This window comes from Symphalangus syndactylus, chromosome 8 (assembly GCF_028878055.3).
Source record: "Symphalangus syndactylus isolate Jambi chromosome 8, NHGRI_mSymSyn1-v2.1_pri, whole genome shotgun sequence".
NCBI classification, from domain to species: domain Eukaryota; kingdom Metazoa; phylum Chordata; class Mammalia; order Primates; family Hylobatidae; genus Symphalangus; species Symphalangus syndactylus.
Genome location: NC_072430.2, coordinates 11,840,732 through 11,853,859, shown reverse-complemented (window position 1 = coordinate 11,853,859; position 13,128 = coordinate 11,840,732). Strand labels below are relative to the sequence as shown.

The following is a 13,128-nucleotide window of genomic DNA, read 5'->3' as shown; positions in this document are numbered from 1 at the left end:
CACGTCCGGTTCTGCCGCTCACTGTCTGCACGGCCCTGCCAGCATCGCGCTGTCTGCGAGGCGCAGTAACAGTGGCGCTGCCTCCCAGGCTCCAGGTCACCTGCTGGGTCTCTGCTGAAGTACGAGTCATGAGTACACTGGAAGCTGGAAAGTCACTTTCAGGGGGACGTAACCATTAGTTTGTGTGTTTGTTTTTTTTATAAATAGACTTTAGTTTTTAGAGCAGTTTTAGGTTTACAGCAAAATTGAGCAGAAAGTTCAGAGTTCCCATGGACCTCTCCCCACCTGACAGCCCCCACTATTGACACTCCATGGGTTTTTAATGTTCACCTTTTAGCTTTTCTCTAATCTCTGAATTTTCTACAATGAACTTGCATCATTTTCACACCGAAAAGAAAAACATGGCTGGGCTCAGTGGCTCATGCCTGTAATCCCAGCATTTTGCGAGGCCAAGGCAGGCAGATCACTGAGCCCAGGAGTTTGAGACCAGCCTGGGCAACATAGTGAAACCCCATCTATACAATAAAATACAAAAATTAGCTGTGGGTGGTGGTGTGCACCTATAGTCCAGCTACTTGGGAGGAAACCTGGTAGGCCAAGGCTGCAGTGAGTGGAGATCGAGCCACTGCACTTCAGCCTGGGCAACAGAGCGAGACCCTGTCTCCAAAAGAAAAAAAAAAAAACTTCAAATCTTGGCTCACTGCAACCTCTGCCCCCCAGGTCCAACAGGGTTTCACCATGTTGGCCAGGCTGGTCTTGAACTCCTGGTCTCAGGTGATCTGCCTGCCTCGGCCTGCCAAAGTGCTGGGATTACAGGCGTGAGCCACCGTGCCCAGCCTTTGTTGTTTCTTTAATGTCAGAAGAAAAACGTGCCTGGGTTCAGGACCTGAAGTGGAGAGGTGGCGTTTAAGCGTTTCAGCCCCGAAGCAGTGTTGTCACTCGTCGGCCTGAGAGCACGCTGCCTGTAGGTGGCGCTGTGTCCTAACATACTCGGGATGCACCCAGCTCAGCCTCGGGGCACACACTCAGCGAGGCTGTCAGGTGCATGTGCCGAAACAGGTGCTTTGTGGCCCGGTGGGGCAGGCAGCATTTCTGGGAACAGTGTAACATCACCAGCTGGCTGCAGAGGAAGGGCAGCTCCACCACTGGGGTGGTCATCGGGCCTCTGTGTCTTTCGGTTTGCATCTTGGATTGGAACATTCTCAAGTCCAGCTGAAGATGGGACTTAGCCAAGTCGGCTCCCTGGCCTGGGGCTTCCTTGAGCCCTGCTGAGCGCCTGTGGGTTCAGGGGTGGGTGTTCTTGGTTGAATTTTTTTTTTTTTTTTTTTTTTTTTTTTTTTTTTTTTTTTTTTTTTGAGACGGAGTCTCGCTCTGTCGCCCAGGCTGGAGTGCAGTGGCGCAATCTCGGCTCACTGCAAGCCCCGCCTCCCGGGTTCACGCCATTCTCCTGCCTCAGCTTCTCCGAGTAGCTGGGACTACAGGCGCCCGCCACCACGCCCGGCTAATTTTTTTGTATTTTTTAGTAGAGACGGGGTTTCACCGTGGTCTCGATCTCCTGACCTCGTGATCCGCCCGCCTCGGCCTCCCAAAGTGCTGGGATTACAAGCGTGAGCCACCGCGCCCGGCCTCTTGGTTGAATCTTGACCGTGGGGTTCTGCACTCACCTGGGCAACTGAGCTGAGTCCCAGAATGCATTTCCCTTACCCAGATTATGGTTCTGAGACTCACAACCCAAACTGTGAAAAGATAGGCCAACGTTACAGACACTGTTCAGGGAGAGGACATCGTTTTCATAGGGATAATTGCACAGCGTTGTGTGAAATTCACACAGGTCAACACAGTACTTTAATGGAGCGATGGGATCTCTTTCTGTATTCTCCACCCATCGCTCCCTTTCCTGAAAAGACCAGACCATCTCCACCACAGCTCTGAACCTGTGTCTGGGCCACTGGGAGCGCCACACCTGGCACTGCCCCCTGCCCTGGACTTCACAGCAACCCTCAGGGGGCAGGAGATGCACAGTGAGACGAGGTCACCTGCCTGGATTACAGCCATCTGAGATTGTTCATGCTGCTATAACAAAATACTTTAGACTGGGAAATTTTAAACAACCAAAGTGTAGTTCTCACAGTTCCGGGGGCTGTGAGTCCAAGATCAAGGTGCCAGTAGATTTGGTGTCTGAGGGCCCGTTTCCCATAGAGGGCACCTTCTGTGTGCTGTGTGGCGAAAGGGACTGACAAGCTCCCTCAAGCCTCCCTCATCAGGGCCCTGAGCCCATTCAGCAGGGCAGAGTTCTCGGGCCCTAACCACCTGTTAGAGGCCCCACTTCCTAATTCTAGCACCTTGGTGGTCAGGTTTCAGTGTAGGAATTTTGGGGGTACAAACGTTCACAGCCCCCAGGCTGACCACAGAGCACTGGCATCCAGGCTGCCCTGTGCCCAGGTGCCGCACAGTGGGTCTGGTGAGGAGGAGAGCAGGGCTCTGCTTGGGACCCGTTCTATGAGGGGGAACCAGAGTGAAGTCTGTTCCTTACAGCCCTCAGCTTCAGCTCACAGCGAAAGCGTCCGCTGAGGGCTGCCTTCTGTATTTTTCATTGTAAAAGGTGGCACACCTGGATAGTCAGTTGATTTCCAACAAGGGGGCCAAGTTCATTGGAGAAAATATCTTTTCACAAAAAAACCGAGGCTTGACAATGCACACCAGTGCAGAATTCAGCTTGACTGGATCGTATTCCTAAATGTAAAAGCCTAAAATTTAAATTACATAAATTCTAAGCCTTAAAAAATATGAACTTAAGTCCTGCACTAATGCCACTGAACTATACACCTAAAAATAGATAAAATGGTAAACATTATGTTTTATATATATTTAACACAATTTAAAAAGTAGAAATTTGCTTTCTGAAAGATACTGTTAAAAGAATGAAAAGATAGCCGGGCGCGGTGGCTCACGCCTGTAATCCCAGCACTTTGGGAGGCTGAGGTGGCACGAAGTCAGGAGATCGAGACCATCCTGGCTAACATGGTCTACTAAAAATACAAAAAAATTAGCCGGGCGTGGTGGCAGGCAACTGTAGTCCCAGCTACTCGGGAGGCAGAGACAGGAGAATGACGTGAAACCAGGAGGCAGAGCTTGCAGTGAGCCGAGATGGGGCCACTGCACTCCAGCCTGGGCGACAGAGTGAGACTCCGTCTCAAAAAAAAAAAAAGAAAAGATAAGCCACAGGTTGACAGAAAATATTTGCAAATAACATACCTGGTAAAGATTTGTATCCAATAGATATATTAAAAACTCTCAAAACCCAGTAAGAAAAGCAACCTGATTTTTAAAATGAGTACGACTCTTACAGGAAACTATGAAACATTTTTTAAAGAAAGAAGATATAAATAAGTGGAAGGATGTCATATGTTCACGAAATGGAAAACTTAGTCTTGTTAAGGTGGCAATACTCCCTAAATTGATGTACAAATTCAACAAATTCAAATTCAACAAAATCAAGTGCCTATCAGATTCCCAACTGTGTTTTTGTAGAAATTGACCAGCTAAAATTTATGGGTAAATGCCAGGGACTCAGGGCAGACAGAACAGTCTTGAAGAAAGAAGATTTATACTTCCCAATTTCAAAATGTACTACAAAACCACAGTAGTAATCCAGACCATGTGGGGCTGGCCCAGGGACAGGCATGGAGATGAGCGGAATGGAGGTGATAGTCCAGAAGTGAACCCTTCCATTTATGGGCAAGTGATGGTCAACAAGGATGTCAAGATATGCATGGGGGAAGAATAGTCTTCAACAAAGGTGCTAGGACCACTGGATATCCACATGCAAAAGAAGGAATTACAGCCAGCTGTGGTGGCTCGTGCCTGTAACCCCAGCACTCTGGGAGGCTGAGGCAGGCAGATTGCATAAGTCCACATAGCGAAATCCTGTCTCTACTAAAAATACAAAAAATTGGCCAGGCATGGTGGTATGTGCCTGTAATCCCAGCTACTTGGAAGGCTAAGGTGGGAGAATCACCTGAGCCCAGGAGGTGGAAGCTGCAGTGAGCTGAGAGAATGCCATTGCACTCCAGCCTGGGCAACCAGAGTGAGACCCTGTCTCAAAAAAAAAAAAGGAATTTGGACCCCTACCTCACACCATATTCAAGAATTAGCTAAATGGATCAGCTGGGTACGGTGGCTCACGCCTGTAATCCCAGCACTTTGGGTGGCCGAGGCAGGTGGATCACTTGAGGTCAGGAGTTCAAAACCAGCCTGGCCAACATGGTGAAATCCCGTCTCTACTAAAAATACAAAAACAATTAGCCAGGCATCGTGGCGGGTGCCTGTAGTCCCAGCTACCTGGGAGGCTGAAGTGGGAGAAACACTTGAACCTGGGAGGCAGAGGTTGCAGTGAGCCAAGATCGCATCATTGCACTCCAGCCTGGGCCACACAGTGAGAGACTGTCTCAAAACAAACAAACAAACAAAAAACTTGAAATGGATCAAATATCCCCATCTGTGAGCTAAGATTATAAAGCTCCTAGAAGAAAATGGGCCAGTCTTACGAATCTTATGACCTTGGGTTAGGCAGGGGTTTCTTAGATATGACACCAAAAGCACAAGCGACGAAAGGTCAGTTTTTCTGGACCACAGCAACATTTTACAGTTTTGTGCTCCAAACAGTGCCATCAAGAAAGCCAAACAGTAGAACAGAAGCATGTTTTTTGCAAATCATATATGTGATAAGGGGCTTGAATCCAGAACACATAAAGAATGCTTATAACTGAAAAATAAAGACACAAACATCTAGTTAAAAGCTGAATTGTCCATTGCTTTGAGAATGATGCAGCCTCAGGTGCCACGGAACTGGGACCCGCCCTCTCCTGCCCTGACTTGCTGCTGTCCACTTGTGCTGAGAAGTCGACCAGGAAGCCGCCTCGCAGCCACGGCTTCTAAAGACACCGGGAAGACACCCCTGGAGCCTGGGGGGGTGATTCCTTGAATTAAAATTACCCTGACCAGCTGCAGTGTAAAATCCCTGGAGGTATGTGCTGGCTTATGAGGGGCACGGAGAAAAAGAATCTCAAAGCGAAAGAACCAGTTCTGATGCCTGCCAAGTCTTTGAGAATCACTAAGAGAAAAACACCTTGTGGTGAAGTTTCTCAGACACAGGATCACTTCCAGATGAGAATCCATAAGCAGCTCGTGGACCTGCCTGGCCCGTCCTGGGGTGTGAGGCTGATTGCTCCGTTGGAATTGAGCTGAGAGCAGTGGTTGATATCACCGTTGCAGATGCTTAAGCCAACTATTTTAATAAAGTGATTATCACTTGTCAGAATCAGGCACAGTGGCTCACACCTGTAATCCCAGCACTTTGGGGCCTGATGTGGGAGGATCACTTGAGCCCAGGAGGTCGAGGCTGCAGTGAACTATGATTGTGCCACTGCACTCTAGCCTGGGCAACAAAGCAAGACCCTTTCTCAAAGACAAAGAACAGTGAATTGTCCAATTAAAAAATGGGCAGGGGGCCGGGTGTGGTGGCTCACACCTGTAATACCAGAACTTTGGGAGGCTGAGGCAGGTGGATCACAAGGTCAAGAGATCGAGACCATCCTGGCTAACACAGTGAAACCCCATCTCTACTAAAAATACAAAAAATTAGCCAGGCGTGGTGGTGGGCGCCTGTAGTCCCAGCTACTCAGGAGGCTGAGGCAGGAGAATGGCGTGAACCTGGGAGGTGGAGCTTGCAGTGAGCCGAGATCGCACCACTGCACTCCAGCCTGGGCGACAGACAGTGCGAGACTCCATCTCAAAAAAAAAAAAAGGATAGGGATCTTTCTAAATAGATTTCTTCAAAGACACACAAGTAGCCAATAAGTACATGATCACCGTGATCATCATCACTGGTCATTAGGGAAATGTAAACCAAACCACAATGAGACACTACTTGGTCCCCCCTAGGATAGCAGGAACAAATGGAATACAGCAGGGTGAGGTGTAACAGCAGGAACCCACACCCTGCTGGGGGAATGTAAGGTGGTGTGGCAGCCACGGGAAGCAGTTGCCAGACACCCAGCACCCCCATTCTTCAGTGTTGACTTCAGGGAGGTGAACACACACATGCATGGACCCACTCAGACGTTCACAGTAGCTTCATCTGTGATGGTCTTAACGCCCGTCAGCTGGTGATCTGTTAGACTGGGTCCATCCACTCAGTGGCGCACTGCAGAACCATCAGAGGAAGTGAATAAAGGAAAGAGATTGAGTTGACTCACAATTCAGCATGGCTGGGGAGGCCTCAGGAAGCTTCCAATCGTGGCAGAAGGTGAAGCAGGCACCTTCTTTATGGGGCAGCAGCTCGGAGTGGGTGCCAGCAGGGGAAATACAAGATGCTTATAAAACCATCAGGTCTCGTAAGATGGGCTCATTATCATGAGAACAGCGTGGGGGAAACCACCCCTAGCATCCAGTGACCCCCCCGTCCCGCCCTTGGCACGTGGGGCTTATGGGGATTACAATTCAAGGTGAGACTTGGGTGGGGACACAGAGGAACATGAAGTATGCCACACTGGGTGGATGACGCCCTCCTCTCCCCGCCACCGAGAGCTGCAGGCCACGTGATCCCTCTTGGGTAGCACTCGGGAAAGGGCAGAATGTACAGGGACAGAGTGGGATCCGCAGGGCCTGGTGCTGAGGGAGGGGACGCACTAGAGGAGGGCAAAGGGGAGCCTCCTGGGTGTGGGGAGCACTTTGTATCTTGGTTTTGGTGGTGGCTGCACAGTGGCCCACACCCGTCAGAGCTCACCTGCCTGCACCCAGGCCGTCCATGCACCCTGGCGGCCCGGATGACTGTACCAGCCCAGGTGAGGTGGAGGAGTGCCACACACACCGGTACCTGGGGACTGGGGGTCCTCGGTGATCACCCCGAGCTCCAAGACAGAAGCTGGACTACAGCTGTGCTGAGCGGAGGGGTTTGGTGGCTGGGCGCCCGCCACCTATTCCTCCTGCAGACTCTGGGGTCTCGGGCGCCCCCAGTGGGGCAGCATGGGCCACTGCAGGGAACTCACGCTTGCCTGGCACCCATGCAGGTCCTGGACTCGGAGCAGGACCCTGCGGAGCACATCCCCGAGGCAGAGGAGGACCTGGACCTCCTGTATGACACCCTGGACATTGAGCACCCCAGCGACAGTGGCCCTGACATGGAGGATGACGACAGCGTCCTCAGCACCCCCAAGCCGAAGCTGCGGTGAGCCCTACGGGGCGGGGGGGAGGGACAGCCATTTCAGATGCCCCGGCCACCCTGGCAGACCCATGTCCAGCCCTGGAGAGGGGGGGGCAGGACCAGCTGCCTCGAAGCCTGGGAAGGCTCTGGTGGCTGGAAGGAGAGGTGTGTGGCTGCCTGGCAGGCCCAGGCTACGGCTGCACTGAGCCAGGCAGCTCTCTTTTCATAGGCCAGGGGGTGCAAGCTCTGGGCTGGGGAGGACTGAGAGGGGTCTCCCGGCAGGGGGTGCTGCCGGGAGTGCTGAGAGGGGTCCCTCCAGGGGTGCTGGCTGGGCTGGGTGTGGCACCCCGTTGTAGGGGATCCATCTCTGGGGGATGCCCTGGGAACTGCAGAGGACCTCCGTCCACTCAGGTGGGGAGTAGATCTCCCATGCTGGGTGCCCCTCCCTGAAAAGGAGGAGGCAGAGGCAGGTGGGGAGGGAGGGCAGGTGTCTCTGTGGCTGGGTGGGAGGAGGGACTGGCTGGGGGGGGCCTGGCCTGGGCAGGAGGAGAGGATGCAGGACAGGCAGCTCTGCACATGGGTCTGGGTGTGGAGGCCTGGGTCAGCCAGGGGCAGGAAGACAAGCACACCAGGCAGAAGGCAGGTACCAGGCTCTGGGCAGCTGCTGAGGAGCCAGAGATGCCAGTCAGAGTCAGGAAGCTTGGTAGACCTTTTGCTCTTACGCTTTTTTAACCTAAACAACACGAAGAAGGTGGCCTTGCTGCATGTTGGAGGCGTGGCCCCAGTTAGCCCTGCAGCCACGCAGCAGCCTCCCACCTCACCTGCCCCGGCCCGGCAGCCCCAGCCCAACTTGCTGCTGCTTCAGTTGCCACCATAGCAGGTGACCGCGGATGTGGCCACCAAAAACAGCCTCTGTTCCTCCTCTTCCAGAGGTTGCCATCCCGAGGCTGTGGCCTCATTCTTGGCCAGGGTCTCACTGGGCTCGGGTGGAGGTATTGGTGGCTGCCCTGACTGGGGCCGTGAGGTCACGCAGTGCAGGCCCAGCATGGTGGTTGGTGGAGTTCGGTGCCGTGTGGCTGCAGGACAGGGGTCTGGCTGCCCTGCCGCCTGGTGGCCGGTGGTCGTTCTTGCCCTCTGGCAACTGTCCTCGTACCTTGGCCCAGGGTCCCTCCTCCACCTTCGGAACCAGCAAGGCCCAGGCAAGTCCCCCTCACACTTTGGGTCTCCCTGGCCTTCCTGCCTCATCTCTTCTGCCTTCAGCTGGAGAAAGTTCTCTGTCTTTAACGGCTCACGTGATTCCATAGGAGACATCTATGTGGCCCAGATCCTCTCCCATCTTCAATTCCGCAGCGTTGGCTCTATCTGCAGAGCCCTGGCCATAGTTTGGGGAGAGGCGTGTGCGTCTCGGGGCTATGATCTTGAATGGGCACACACAGCAGCAAGTTTCCATGTGGCTTTGTCACCCAGGGTGGAGCACCAGACACTGCTAAGTCCTGTCTGTTTTTTGGGGGCAGGGGAGTTGTTTGTTTTTTGAGACAAGGCCTTGCTCTGTCACCCAGGCTAGAGTGTAGTTGTGCAATCACGGCTCACTGCAGCCTTGGCCACCCAAAGTGCTGGCACTACAGGTGTGAGCCAGTGCACCTGGCCTCCTGTCACATTTTTTCACTTGAAAGGTCTTTTAAGTCTCATTGAATCTGTAGGTCTCCCTTCCTCCTTTTTCTTCATACATATTATATCAACCAGGGATGAGACATTCGGCCTGGATGGCCTGGATCAGCCAGATAGTCTGCAAGGGCCTGGTTGGTCTGGAAAGGCGTGGGTGGTCCAGAAAGGTATGGGTGGTCCGGTAAGGCATGGGTGGCCTGGATCAGCCTGGGTGGTCCAGAAAGGCCTGGATAGTCTGGATAGGCCTGGACGGTCAGGGAGGGCCTGGGTGGTCCGGAAAGGCATGGATGGTCTGGATCTGCCTGGATGGTCAGGAAGGGCCTGGGTGGTCCGGAAAGGCATGGATGGTCTGGATCTGCCTGGACGGTCGGGAAGGGCCTGGGTGGTCCAGAAAGGCCTGGATAGTCTGGATAGGCCTGGACGGTCAGGGAGGGCCTGGGTGGTCCGGAAAGGCATGGATGGTCTGGATCTGCCTGGACGGTCGGGAAGGGCCTGGATGGTCCGGAAAGGCCTGGATAGTCTGGATCTGCCTGGATGGTTTGGAAGGACCTGGATAGGCCTGGGTGGTCTGATCTGCCTGGTGGGTCCAGAAGGGCCTGCTTCATCGGATGTGCCCTTGCTGTTTTGTCGAGCATGTTCGCCTGTTTGCTGCAGGCTGGCTGCAGATCCCAGGGCCGCCCTCCAACGGGACTGGCCAGTGGAGCTCTCTCCAGACCCCCTTCGTGTTTGCGGCAGCCTTGCCTGGAGCTAAGGCCGCGAGTTTCAGGGATGTGTGTTTCCTGCAGCTGATGTCAGGGCGGGTGGAAGAACCAGGACGGGGCAGCCAGGTCGGCCCGGCGCTTAGTGTTGCCAGCTCCAGAATCGTTCTGTGCCCTGTGCTGCAGTTGGCACGAGCGGGGTGTGCGCTGACACGGGCTCTTCTCTGAACCCAGCTCTGCTCTGCCGTTGGATTCTGCAGTCTGTCCCTCCAGGTGTGGTGGGAGAACTGCGCTTTCAGTGCAAGAAGGGTCCTGGAGATTAACGTGTCCCCCACCCCTGTTCCCTGAGCCAGGCCGTACTTTGAAGGCCTGTCGCACTCGAGCTCGCAGACGGAGATTGGGAGCATCCACAGCGCCCGCAGCCACAAGGAGCCCCCGAGCCCGGTGAGTGGGGCCGCACTGATCTCCTAGAGCAGACCGTGGTCTGACTGGGCTGTGGTGTGGCCCAAATCTCCCAGCATGTCCTGGGCCCAGGGCCCTGTCCAGCTGTCCTGGAGCCACTCTGCACCCACCGTCCAGCACACTTCCACACAGGGGCCCCGAGCCTCCCCGGAGTCCCAGCATTCCCAGCCCAGAAGTCAGTGCCTTGGCACCTGCAGTTGAGCACAAGCTGATTCCCATCTCCTCCCCCACAGGCCGACGCTCCCGAGAAGACGCGGTCCCTGGGAGGCAGGCAGCCGAGCGACAGTGTCTCTGACACGGTGGCCCTTGTAAGCAGGCTGGGGCCGCACCCACCCGTTCCACACACCAGGCACACCAATGCTGCCTTTAAGGGTCTGACCCGGAGGGGCGGGGCCCACATGTAGGTCCTCATGTCACACCTGGTATGCAGAGGTGGGGTCAGCCCTCAGGGGTGGCCAGGCCACCAGATGGTCAGAGTATCCCAAAATCCACTCCACCCTCAGGGTCAGGGCGCCTGGACTCACCCCACCCTCAGGGTCAGGGCACCTGGACTCACCCCACCCTCAGGTGGATGGCACCCAGGAATGCCTGGTTCCCCCCTGCTGCGTTGCATGGGGTCTCCTCAGTTAGGGGTCCTAGGCCCAGGGCAAGTCAGGTCCTGGGAGGTTGGGTGCTGGTCACCCTGCATGGCCTGGATGGGAGCCCTGTGGTTGGAACTTAGCTCAGCTAGGCTCCCTGGTCAGCAAATGGCTGGGTCCACATGTAGGAGCCACAGCCTAGAGAGGCCTAAACCCTCACCTGAGCCAGAGGCCACGGGGCTGGAGAGGCTGCAGCACGGGTGTGCTTTCCACGGAAGCTCCAGGCCCGTCTCTGCTCAGCAGGGTGTGCCAGGCCCGAGGGAGCAGCCTGGACAGCCTGAGGACAGCCCCGAGGCTGAGGCCTCCACCCTGGATGTGTTCACGGAGAGGCTGCCGCCCAGCGGGAGGATCACCAAGACAGAGTCCCTTGTCATCCCCTCTACCAGGTGATGGGGGCTGCACGGCGGGGCGGGTCGGTGATGTACCTGTCGGGGGAGGGGCCGTCAGGGGCATCAATCGGGGTGGGTGCATGTCAGTCCAGCCTGATGAGCTACCTCGGGTGTAGACAGCAGATTCAGGGCCTCGTCCCTCTTCTTAAAAAGGAGAAGCAAACCCCCTGCCCCAGCATTGGGTGTCAAGCCTGCAGACCCAGATTCCACCCTACCTGTTTGAGGGCAGGGTCAGGCATGTCTGCCCTCCTGCAGGTGCCCCCACAGCCCCCTGAGTAGCCCCTGCCTCAGCCAAAAGACACACATCCACCAGCTTGATTCTTCCAGGATCTCAATTTCATGTTTCTGTGATATTTGGGACTTTTTCCAAAGCAACGAGTCTGGGCACTGGTTTTTACCTTGTGGCGGCACCCAGGTGCCTGTGTCCGCGCTCTGGAGCCAGGTCGCCCTGGCAGTCTCAGTGCCCTGTACTGGCCTGCACCTGGCTCTGCCCAGCTCTTGGCCCGGGCAGGGAGGGTGAGCTCAGTCCTCACGGTGGCTCCAAGCCTCCTGGCCTGGCTCGAAGTCTCACAGGCAGAGCCGCGTGGGGTCCCATCGGAGGCACGGCCTCACTTGTACTCAGCTGCTCCTGTGGCCCCCCAGGGCTGGTGGCCTCTCTGTGCAGCCCGTGTTCCCACTGCCCATCAGTCGGCCCTGTGCTCACCCTTCCCTGTCCCCACCACAATGTGTAGGCCACTGCAGGCCTGCCCCTGCCCCTGCCCCTGCCCTGCCCCTGTTCCTGTTCCTGCTGCCACAGCCACTTAGCCTGTCCTGGTTCCCAGTAGGTCCGAGGGGAAGCAGGCTGGCCGACGGGGCCGGAGCACGTCCTTGAAGGAGCGGCAGGCAGCACGGCCCCAGAATGAGCGGGCCAACAGCCTGGACAACGAGCGCTGCCCGGACGCCCGGAGCCAGCTACAGGTGCAGGTCCAGGTGGGGGTGGAGGGCGTGGCACGCCCAGGAGGCAGGGCTCGTGGTCACCCTGGCACCAACCAGGGCAGGGCAAAAAGAGAAGTGCAGAGGGCCAAGGGTGCTGGGCCACAGAGCATGCCTGGGCTTTGGAGGGCTCCTGCTACACAGCAGGGCAGGCAGGTTTGTCAGGAAGGCCATGTGGACCCCAGGGCAAGTTCTAGTCCTTCTGCTGCCCTCCCTGGTCCAGGGCAGCCTCATTGCTTGGCCAATTTAGCCCAGGGGTGGTCTCCAAGCTGGCCAGCTCTCTTCCTGCCACTGAGCCTCTGTGGCTGCAGAGGGAGCAGAGGCACTGCAGGCACCAGGGCTGGGGTGGTGGGGATGGGCGCTGTGCTTCTCTTCTGGGTGTGGACAGGGCTCTGTGCCTCCAGATCCCCAGGAAGACCGTGTATGACCAGCTCAACCACATCCTCATCTCCGACGACCAGCTTCCCGAAAACATCATCCTCGTCAACACCTCGGACTGGCAGGGGCAGGTAGAGGTGCAGTCTCTTGGAGTGGAGGGTCAGGGTGTAGGACAGAGGAAAGTGGGCTCCTGAACCTGCCCCCACCCGGCACAGCGGGTGCTAGAGCTGCTGGCTGTGGTTTGCCTGGACGTGCCTGGGGTCTCTGGAGCCCCTGAGAGCTTTGGTGAGGGTCAGGTGCTGGGGGTGGCCTGGGCGGCTGTGCCGAAGTCAGCGTCTGCCTGTCTTCTGCCAGTTCCTCTCCGACGTCCTGCAGAGGCACACGCTCCCTGTGGTGTGCACGTGCTCTCCTGCGGACGTCCAGGCGGCCTTCAGCACCATCGTCTCGCGGATACAGAGATAGTGAGTTGGGCTCCACCCTGTACTCGCCACCCAAGTACCCCTCGTGGTCCCTGCACCCCCGCCTCTCTGCCCATTGCTCCGGGGCTGGGTGCGTCCTGCACCTGGGGCTGTGACTGGTGTCCACAGAGGCTGACCCATGCGCTCCTCGCAGCCTGGCCTCCCCTCAGTTGTGGGCGGGAGCAGCAGCCTGGCGGGTGTCCTGCCACACTGGAGTGGTGGCCTCCTGGCCCGTCCTTGGAAGCCTGGGCTGAGGCCATGACT

General features: G+C 56.2%; 1 protein-coding gene across 9 annotated transcripts in view; it reads left to right on the top strand.

Annotated features, from left to right (window-relative positions):
• PACS2 (phosphofurin acidic cluster sorting protein 2) overlaps positions 1–13,128 on the top strand; it is an 86,747-nt gene that overhangs the window by 58,784 nt on the left and 14,835 nt on the right. For 4 of the 9 annotated variants that reach the window (XM_055287947.1, XM_063643791.1, XM_055287948.2 and 1 more), the window contains exons 9-15: positions 7,071–7,228; positions 9,921–10,011; positions 10,263–10,337; positions 10,911–11,053; positions 11,881–12,013; positions 12,433–12,537; positions 12,761–12,867. In XM_055287947.1, the coding sequence (XP_055143922.1) occupies positions 7,071–7,228; positions 9,921–10,011; positions 10,263–10,337; positions 10,911–11,053; positions 11,881–12,013; positions 12,433–12,537; positions 12,761–12,867 (812 nt within the window). Of the gene's footprint in view, positions 1–7,070; positions 7,229–9,920; positions 10,012–10,262; positions 10,338–10,910; positions 11,054–11,877; positions 12,026–12,432; positions 12,538–12,760; positions 12,868–13,128 lie in introns of all 9 variants that reach the window. The other 5 variants (XM_055287945.2, XM_063643792.1, XM_055287944.2 and 2 more) reach the window with 2 other exon arrangements.